The sequence below is a fragment of the Mustela nigripes genome, chromosome 16 (assembly GCF_022355385.1).
Source record: "Mustela nigripes isolate SB6536 chromosome 16, MUSNIG.SB6536, whole genome shotgun sequence".
Classification (NCBI taxonomy): domain Eukaryota; kingdom Metazoa; phylum Chordata; class Mammalia; order Carnivora; family Mustelidae; genus Mustela; species Mustela nigripes.
Window position 1 is genome coordinate 1,055,353 of NC_081572.1, and position 9,078 is coordinate 1,064,430.

Genomic DNA, 9,078 nt, shown 5'->3' on the forward strand with positions numbered 1-9,078 from the left:
GGCGGGCGCGCCCCACCCCACCTGTGGCGGCCGGCCGGCTCGGGGCTCCGGCGGCCCTTTGTGAGGTCCGGCGCCGGGCGGCTCCAGGCTGCCGGCGCGGTCCCGGGGGACAGGCTCGGCGGTCCTTCCGGGGCCGGCCGAGGGCCAGCGTGGACTGCGCTCTGGCCCACTTCCCGTGCGGCGCGAGGGTCGGAGAGGGCCTCGCCGGTTCCTCAGCCGTTCTGGCGGGCGCGGGGGGATCCTTCGTCCTGGGGAGCCCGGGGCTGCCCCCTGCGCTGCCCCCTGCGCTGCCGTGCGCTCCACAGCGCTGCCCCAAGCTCTTCTGAGCCAGGATCCCGGAAGGGGCGCCGAGACCTTGCAGCCCTGCAGCCCTTCCCACGTTGCGGGTCACACGGCCTCGCAGTTGGGGAGAAGGCTGGCAGATGGTTGGGGTTCCTCGTGCCTGCCTGGGACCCGCCTGTGGCTCTCGGCCGGCCGGTCATCTGAGCTCCAGGAGAACCCTGCACTTGCAGGACAGGGCCCACTCCCCTGTTAGGACAAAACCCAAGGAGTGTGTGGTCAGGGAGACCCAGGAGGAGGTTTCCTTAGGAAGAGGGTCTGGGCAGCTTCGCAAGAAGGGCAGGATTTGGGCAGGATTGAAGAGGTGGCCCCGCCCTGCCAGTGCGGCGGGGGGGGGGGGGCTGTCTCTGTGCCCAGCTGTGGGAGAGGTGTGCCCCGTCTTCCTAAGGAGCACACTGGGGGGCCTTCGTAGTTCTGGATGCGCTACCCAAGGTGGGCAGGGCACAGAGTGTGGTCTTCTCTGGGCTTCAGGAGTCTGTGTTCGGGACTTTTGCACAGCTCTGCCTGCAGTTGCTTTCCTCCAAAAGGCCTGCCTGCCTGGGGCCCAAGCACGGGGCCGGTTACTCGCCAAGGGCCCGTCCATCCGGCAGAGGCGTGCTGGCGGTCGGCCTGCTGAGAGGCCAGACAGGCAGACACTGCATGCCTTCAGGCTGCCACAACCCTGCCGGTCCCACAGGTGTCGCAGACCCAGCTAGAGGTGAGCATGGCCGAGCAGGAGCCCACCGCGGAGCAGCTGGCACAGATCGCCGCGGAGAACGAGGAGGACGAGCACTCGGTCAACTACAAGCCCCCCGCCCAGAAGAGCATCCAGGAGATCCAGGAGCTGGACAAGGATGACGAGAGTCTGCGCAAGTACAAGGAGGCCCTGTTGGGCCGCGTGACTGTGTCTGCTGGTAAGTGGGCTGAGGCAGCACCGAGAGGGACACCTGTCACTTGTGGGTTCCTGCTGCCAGCCGCTCCTCCCCCCGCCAACGGCAAGTTAGGGCTGGGGTAGAGCTCTAACCTGCTCTCATCCGCAGACCCCAACGTCCCCAATGTTGTTGTGACCCGCCTGACCCTGGTGTGCAGCACGGCCCCGGGGCCCCTGGAGCTGGACCTGACAGGTGAGTGGCCTGAGGTTAGGGTTAGCCTGCTGGTTCCGCTGCAAGTACTTTCTCAGCACGCCCGTGCCCTCTTGTGGGGGGCGTGGGAAGCGCGGCCCGGAAGTCTGCGGCCCTGGCTTTGGAGGGGCTGGGGGTCCTGGATGGGGCCGCCTGGGGCTGTGTGGCTCAGGGTGGGCACGGAGGGAGTGTTGTGCCCCTTCCTGCAGCTGAGCCTTCTAGACAATCTTTTCTTGGGCACAGGCGATCTGGAGGGCTTCAGGAGGCAGTCCTTTGTGCTGAAGGAGGGCGTGGAATACCGGATAAAAATCTCTTTCCGAGTAAGGCGCCGGGGCTGTGGGAGGTGCTGGGGGGCCGTGGGCCTGGAAAGCCTCGCCGAGCTTGGCCTGGCTTCTCTCCCTGCAGGTGAACCGGGAGATCGTGTCTGGCATGAAGTACATCCAACACACGTATAGGAAGGGCGTCAAGAGTGAGTGGGGGGGTGGCGCCCTGCCCCCACGATGGGGGTGCTGCATGGGGAGATGCCGGCCCTGCGTGGGGTCGGCAGCCTTGGTGACCGCCCATTTCCTGCACGCAGTCGACAAGACCGACTACATGGTGGGGAGCTACGGACCCCGGGCGGAGGAGTACGAGTTTCTGACCCCCACGGAGGAGGCGCCCAAGGGTATGCTGGCCCGAGGGAGCTACAACATCAAGTCCCGGTTCACGGACGACGACAAGACGGACCACCTGTCCTGGGAGTGGAACCTTACCATTAAAAAGGACTGGAAGGACTGAGCCCTGACCCGGAAGGCGGGCAGGCCTCCGGACAGACGGACGGACCTGTCTGACGTGCCCCACCCCCATCAGCCCCCCTTCTCCATCCTGACCCCTTACCAAAGTGCTGACGGGTCTGCCCCCCGCCCCCAGCCGACCCTGCCCCTCCCTCCTGGCCCCAGCCTCCTCGGTGGTCTCGCCTTGCTGCTTCTGCCTGTGCTGGGGAGGGGGGAGGGAGCCTCCAGGCCAGGCCTCCACCTCCCCTTCCGTACCCCTTTGGGTTCCTCCACTCGTTCTGATCTGACCTGAGGCACTGGCTCTTCCGAGGGCGTTTCCTGGACGCCCGGGTCCTTGCAGGCCTTTGCAGTTGCCCTGGATCCTGTTCTTTCTCTTCTAACGGGGTGGGGGTGGGGTGGGGTGCATGACTCGAGGCCTCTTGGGGGCCAGCCAGCCTCCTGCTTTCACCTGTCCCCGGTCAGTTCATCCATCGCTGTCAGTAACTGTCTAACCATGATGCCTTAACATGTGGAACGTGTGCTGTGGGGGCCGTCACTAACCTCTAACCCCCCCATGTCTGCATGAGCATGTGGTCTCCCCCGGTCCCTGCCCCACCCGCAGTCCCCGTGGCCCGGGGAGGGGTGTGGGGTGTGCTGCTGCTGCTCCCCTGCCCGCCAGGGCCTAGCCAGCCCCCTCCCCCGGCCGGGGCTGTGGGGACGGCTCCAGGGGCTGGGGGGAAGCCAGATTGCCAAAACTGAAGTTGCCTCCATTCTCATCTGGGAGGCCAGGTGTCCTCACGCCTCTGCCTTCTTTGTCCTGGCGGGCAGTGCTGGAGCCCACGGCCCCAGCAGACCGCCCTCGGTGGACAAAGCCAGCGGCCGAGCCTTACTCGTCCCACCGGGGCCTGCCGGCCTGGAGTCGTGTGCCTGGCCTGTCAGTATTTATTGCCTCCATATGTGCCGTCCTCTGGGCCCCCTGGCCTGCCACCTCTGCCCCCAGGCTCGGTGCCACCATCCCCGGCAGGCCCTCCCCGGACCCAGCCAGGACAGCTGTGGGACCAAGCGCGCACAGTCGGGGCCTCCCCTGTGCCTCCCCTCCCCTTGCCTCCCCTGTTGGGCCTGGGCCTAGAATGTTCAGGAGCCTGACCCTGCTTCTCCTTTTCTGACCGGGAAATAAACTCCCCCAAAGCAGCCAGGGTGTCTGCTGCTTGTCTCGGGGGGTGGGGGGCAGCCATGGTGCCTGCGGCTGTTGAATGATTTGAAGCTTTCCTTTTAGGATCCGGCCAGTGCTTCCCTGGGCGCAGGCCCCGAATCTCCCCAATTGACCAAGTTACACGGTTCTTGGCTTGGGGGCAGGGGGTGCAGGAGGTCTTTCTGGGGCCTGGAGCACAGGCTTCGTGAGGACATGTCCCAACCCTCAAGAAGGGGAACCTTGCCAGAGACAGTCCCTGTACCCAGCAGCAGGGGCAGGAGGCCGGACTGGAAGTCAGTGTCCTGGAGGGCCCTACAGGACCCCGGCTCCAGGGGAGGAATGGGAGAAGTGGGGTAGACAGGAGGAAACTGGGGGGCCCTCACTGTTAGAGGTGCAGAAGAGCAGCAAGAGGGGGCGCCTGGGTGGCTCAGTGGATTAAGCCGCTGCCTTCGGCTCAGGTCATGATCTCGGGGTCCTGGGACTGAGCCCCGCATCAGGCTCTCTGCTCAGCGGGGAGCCTGCTTCCCTCTCTCGGCCTACTTGTGATCTGTCAGTCAAACAAATAAATAAAATCTTTAAAAAACAAACAGCAAGGGGGCTCCTGGAGGACTGCACAGCCTCTACTGGACCTTGGGGTGGGGGGCGGAGCAGAAGGGGGACACTGCCTCCTTTTGTCACACCGTGGGAGGGCGCAGAGCAACTCTGATGTTCCCTCCCCAGCCCGAGAATGGGAAAAACGCAGACTGGAAACCACCTCCTGTGGCCTGGCGCCTGTTGGGAAACCTGCCCTTTCCGTGCTCTGGACGGGCTAGAAAGGGGTTTTGTGCCACACTTCATGGTGACAGGAAGCTGCTCTGGGAGAGGCTCGGCTGGCCACACCTTTCGGGCTCTGCCCCTCCTGCCAGTGCTTTCCAGCAGGGGGTGCCCAGCCGGCAGCTTTTCCCTGGCTGGGGCTGCGGTGGACATCTCCCACGGGGCTGTCGGCCCAGCCCCGCTCACCAGGGCCCCCTGGTGGATGACAAGATGAAGTGGCCCTTCCCACCCAGACCCAGGTTAGAGAGGAGCCTGGCCCCGTCAGGTGGCACAAAAAGCCAGTAGGGTTACACCATCCTGGGCCCAGGGTCTGGGTATCTTTCCCACTGAACAAGGATGCAGCGACCTCTGAAACGCACCCTGGCCCCCAGAGGTATACCCAGGCAGGGTCTCGAGCTCAGCCAGCCCATCACAGTCTGGGGCTGGCCACCACAGCACCTCTCCCAGCACGTTTCCTACAAGGTCCATGGAAAATCTAAAGCCAGGGTTTAAACCATGCGTCGACAGTTCAGCGGGTCAGGGCCTTCTGAGGCTCCCTCAGGCCATGGATTTTCCCAGCTTTAGTCACACACGTGGACTCGGACCCTAAGTGCCGAGTTGTACCGGCACCTTGCCAAGGGCCAGGACTTTGCTCCGGCCCCTCCCCGGGTGAAGGGTCACATCGGGCAGCACCTGCAAGACTTGCAGGACGTGTCTCGTCAGTCCCAAGTCTAACCTGGTCCTCCTGGTTTCACCCTGAACCTATCTGTACAGTCTGGGGGCCTCTTCCATTGTGTCCCCTGTCCATGTCCCCCAGGAGCCCTCAAGCTACCCCCTCATCATCTATTCCCAGATGGGCCCTTCTTCCACTGACTCTTCCACTTAAGGGTCTCTAACGTGACTGATTCATCACCAATGACCGTGATTTATGATAATCTTCACGCCCTGCACCATCCCACTCTGGAATCAGGACCCCCTCCCACTACCCCACCCCCGGGGCCGCAGCTCCCCACGGTGCCCCAGCAGGCACGTGTGCAGGGTCGCATGGTCCTGCCTGGCAGTGGGACCCTACAGTCAGGAGCTGTCCTTCAGTAGCCTAGCGAGCACTTCCTGGGTGTTCATGAGCCTGCTGTCGACTCCCTCAACACCTTCTACCCTAGCACAGATTGGAAAGGAGTTTTATTCTGAGAACTCTATTAAAAAAACAAAAACAAAACAAACAACTCGGGGAGCCTGGGTGGCTCAGCGGGTTAAAGCCTCTGCCTTTGGCTCATGTCATGATCCCAGGGTCCTGGGATCGAGCCCCACATTGGGCTCTGTGCTCAGCGGGGAACCTGCTTCCTCTTCTCTGCCTACTTGTGATCTGTCAAATAAATAAAATCTTAAAAACAAATAAACAAACAAGACTTTATCTTTTTGACAGACAGAGAATGAGCACAAGCAGAGGGAGAAACAGACTCTCCACTGAGCAGGGAGCCCGATGCCAGACTCCACCCCAGGACCCTGGGATCTTGACCTGAGCTGAAGGCACATGCTTCACCGACTGAGCCACCCAGGCAACCCAAGAACTTTTTTTTTTAAGATCTTATTTTTTAATTGACAGAGCTGCAGAAGAGGGAGAAGCAGACTCCCTGATGCGAGACTTGGTCCCAGGACCAAGAGCAGAAGGCAGATGCTTAATGGACTGAGCCATTCAGGAACCCCTGAGAACTCTATTTTTCAAAACATCGTATCACCCAGTAATTCGCATGAGGTGTAATGGGCACCTTCTCAGAGAATGAGAGACGCCTGGAGGGTGTCGTGCGGCAGTGGCGCTGGTCCTGAGAGAGGCTGGGCCGCAGCCACAGGGCAGGTGGGCCCTGACCTCCAAGGGCACATTGCAGCTCGGGACCCAGGGTACATGGTGAACACAGCCCCACAGCCTCTCTGGAGCTTTTGGATGGTACGTGATGCCAGCCCTCCCCTCAAAGCCGAGGTTTGCAAAGGTGTTCAGTGAAGCAGCCTGTGTTCTGGGACCAGCCCCACAGAAACTGGGGACCTCAGACCTTCCCCAAACCAGGCTTCCTTCCAGCTGACAACCCCACTTTGCCGCTCCTGCACAGGCTGGTACAGGAGACCAATGCAAGCTGGGCAGGCGCCTGGAGCAGGCACAGCCAAGATACCCAAACACCAAGGCCCGTTAGGCCAGAGCCTCGTTTACGCTCTGGTTTTCATAGCTGTGGCCACTGGCTGCACCGCCTTCACCTGCGTCAAGGCCCGTGGACTGCACGCAGCACAGAGGACAGACTCGAGAGTGAGGCTCATTTGCAGCCACAATGGGATTGGGTCTGCTTTGTGTCCCCCACCCCGCCCCTGCTTTTCCTTTTTTTTTTCTTTTTTTTTTTTTTAAAGATTTTTATTTATTTATTTGACGGAGAGAGATTACAAGCAGGCAGAGAGGCAGGCAGAGAGAGAGGAGGAAGCAGGCTCCCTGCTGAGCAGAGAGCCCGATGCGGGACTCGATCCCAGGACCCTGAGATCATGACCTGAGCCGAAGGCAGCGGCTTAACCCACTGAGCCACCCAGGCGCCCCCCTGCTTTTCCTTTTAAAGACTTAATTTACTTACAGAGAGAGACAGTGAGAGGGAACACAAGCAGGGGGAGTGGGAAGAGAGGAAGCAGGCTTTCCACTGAAAAGGGAGCCCGATGCGGGGCTCAATCCCAGGACCCCAGGGATCATGACCTGAAGGCAGATGCTTAACCAACCGAGCCACCCAGGTGCCCCTAAACAGTTTAGATTATAATCACAAATTCAATATATTTGAGTCACTGAAGGTCTCTAGTAGATGAATTCTGTTAAGTGTGTCCTGCAGAGTGGTCCGTGCCCAGTGTGGCACATGGACACAACGGAAAGCTGTTTTGTTCTGGTCAACAGACCATTCTTCAAAAAAATTTATTTATTTGGCAGATCACAAGTAGGCAGAGACGGAGGAGGGGAAGCAGACTCCCCGCTGAGCCCGGAGCCCGCCCCGGGCTCGGTCACTCGCTCAAAGGCGGATGCTCAAGGACTGAGCCACCCAGGCGCCCCTTGTTCTCCCCTTGACCCCGAGGTTCCCGTGTTTGTCAAGGCTGCGAGCTCTGGAGTGACGCTGCTCCAAACCACCACAAGCTACCAGCGTCAGGGGACCGTCCATGTGTTCGCGGTGTCCCGTCAGCAGAACAAGACCAGGTCCCCGTGGGCATCTACACGCGGGTCAAACCGGGATACGATGACCTCCTCCACCAGGCCCAAGCCCGGGCTGGAAGGTCCGCGTTGCGGCAAGGACAGACGCCGGGACACGGGCAGCAGCCGTGAGGCGAAGCGCCACGCACTCCCCAGAGAGCAGGAGGGCTTGGCCCGCAACTACCGGTCACTCGTCGGCCGGACCGTCAGGCCAGGGCCCCACGGACGCCGGGGCGGGCACGCTCACGGCCTTTCGGTGCGGACAGACACCCCAGCGGAGACCAGCCCCTGCGTGGGCCGGGCCGCGGCGCGGACACGGAGACCCCGGGACGGCTCCTCTGGCGGGGCGAGCCCTGCGCGGAGGCGGGGAGGCGCCCTCCCACGCCCCCGCCCGGCCGCGCTCCGGGGCCGCGGTGTCACACGGCCGACGCCGCTGCCCGCCGCGCCGGAGGCTGGCGACGAGTCTGGGGCTGCGGCGGGGCCGCTGCGCCGGGGAAGCGAGCGCGGAGGGCCGTGCGGGGAGGGCCGTGCGGGGGGCGCGCGGGGGCCGTGCGGGGAGGGCCGTGCGGGGGGCAGAGCGGGGGAGGGGCACGCGGGGCGGCGCGACCTCCGCCCGCGGCCCCGGGATTTCCGCTCTGCGAAGCCGCCGCCGCCGCCGGGCACAAGCGGGACGCGCCCAGGGGACCCCGCGCTCGGCCCGCGCGTCCCGACTCGGCCGGCAGGACCGCGCGCCGCCGCCCGAAGCCTTCCCCGGCCGGGCTGCCCCGACGCCACGGGCCGCGTCCCCGGTTCCGGACCCGCGGGCGGACGGCCCGGCCTCCCCCGCTTCCTCGCCCGCTCGGAGCCCCGGTCCGCCCCGGCCCGCCCCGGCCCGCCGAGCCCCACGTGCCGCCGTCCGCGTCCTTAGAGGGGTCCCTGACAGGCACCGCCCGAACCTCACGCACACCGGAAGTTGCGTTAGCCCAGCTTCCGGCGTGCGGAGCTGGGGCGGTAGCTGAGAGGTGTCAGGTACGGACTGGCCGTCCAATCAAAATGCAACACGAGGGGTTTCACAGACGCAGGCGCAGCCCCGCCCCTCAACCGAGAACTCCGCCCCACTGCCACGTTCGACGCGGCAACGCGCGGGGGTGCGCTCATCTCCCAGCCAATCAGGAGCCACAGAGCCCGGGTCCCCCCCGGCCGCAGCCATTCCAGACCCACGGAGGGTGTAGGAGAAAGCCACCAGTCACAAGTCGCGGAAGAGAAAGTTCTCCACCGGAAGCCAATGAGAAGCCCGGGAAGAGTGCGAGCGCGAGCTCCCCGACCAATCCCGGGAGAGATGGAGGGCGGCCCCCACGCCGATTCCGAATCCGGGGTCGGGGGCCAGTGCGGGTAGCCAGTCCGAGGGCTTCGAAGGCGGGCCCCGGCTCCCACCAGCCAATCGGGCGCGGGCGCGGGCGGGCGCGCGCTCGGCGGCGTCCGGGCTTATAGGGGCGGGGCGGCCGGCGCGCGCTCTCGTGGCCTCGCTGTCCCGCGGCGCCAACCGAAGCGCCGCGCCCGCTGCCGACATGCTGCGCCGCGCTCTGCTCTGCCTGGCCCTGGCCGCGCTGGCGCGCGCGGGCGCCGCCGCCCCGGAGGAGGAGGACCACGTCCTGGTGCTCAACAAGGGCAACTTCGAGGAGGCGCTGGCGGCGCACAAGTTCCTGCTGGTGGAGTTCTGTG

General features: G+C 64.0%; 2 protein-coding genes across 2 annotated transcripts in view; both read left to right on the forward strand.

Moving 5' to 3' along the window:
• Positions 1-1,015: 1,015 nt before the first annotated feature.
• ARHGDIA (Rho GDP dissociation inhibitor alpha) lies at positions 1,016-3,382 on the forward strand. Its single transcript, XM_059378846.1, has 5 exons — positions 1,016-1,232; positions 1,359-1,442; positions 1,683-1,759; positions 1,845-1,908; positions 2,017-3,382. The coding sequence occupies exons 1-5, from the start codon at positions 1,043-1,045 to the stop codon at positions 2,214-2,216; spliced, it is 615 nt and encodes a 204-aa protein (XP_059234829.1). The 5' UTR covers positions 1,016-1,042; the 3' UTR covers positions 2,217-3,382.
• A 5,519-nt stretch (positions 3,383-8,901) lies between these two features.
• Positions 8,902-9,078, forward strand: part of P4HB (prolyl 4-hydroxylase subunit beta) — an 11,155-nt gene continuing 10,978 nt past the window's right edge. Inside the window, exon 1 of the mRNA XM_059380155.1 lies at positions 8,902-9,075. Coding sequence (XP_059236138.1) covers positions 8,925-9,075 — 151 coding nt within the window. The 5' untranslated portion in view covers positions 8,902-8,924. The remainder of the gene's footprint in view (positions 9,076-9,078) is intronic.

What these genes read in the sequence shown, in the direction of transcription:
- ARHGDIA (XM_059378846.1), top strand. Translation starts at nt 1,043, where the DNA reads ATGGCCGAGCAGGAGCCCACCGCGGAGCAGCTGGCACAGATCGCCGCG. An exon ending in CCGCGTGACTGTGTCTGCTG is followed by an intron (nt 1,233 to 1,358) that starts GTAAGTGGGCTG and finishes TCTCATCCGCAG; the next exon opens with ACCCCAACGTCCCCAATGTT. An exon ending in GGATAAAAATCTCTTTCCGA is followed by an intron (nt 1,760 to 1,844) that starts GTAAGGCGCCGG and finishes CTCTCCCTGCAG; the next exon opens with GTGAACCGGGAGATCGTGTC.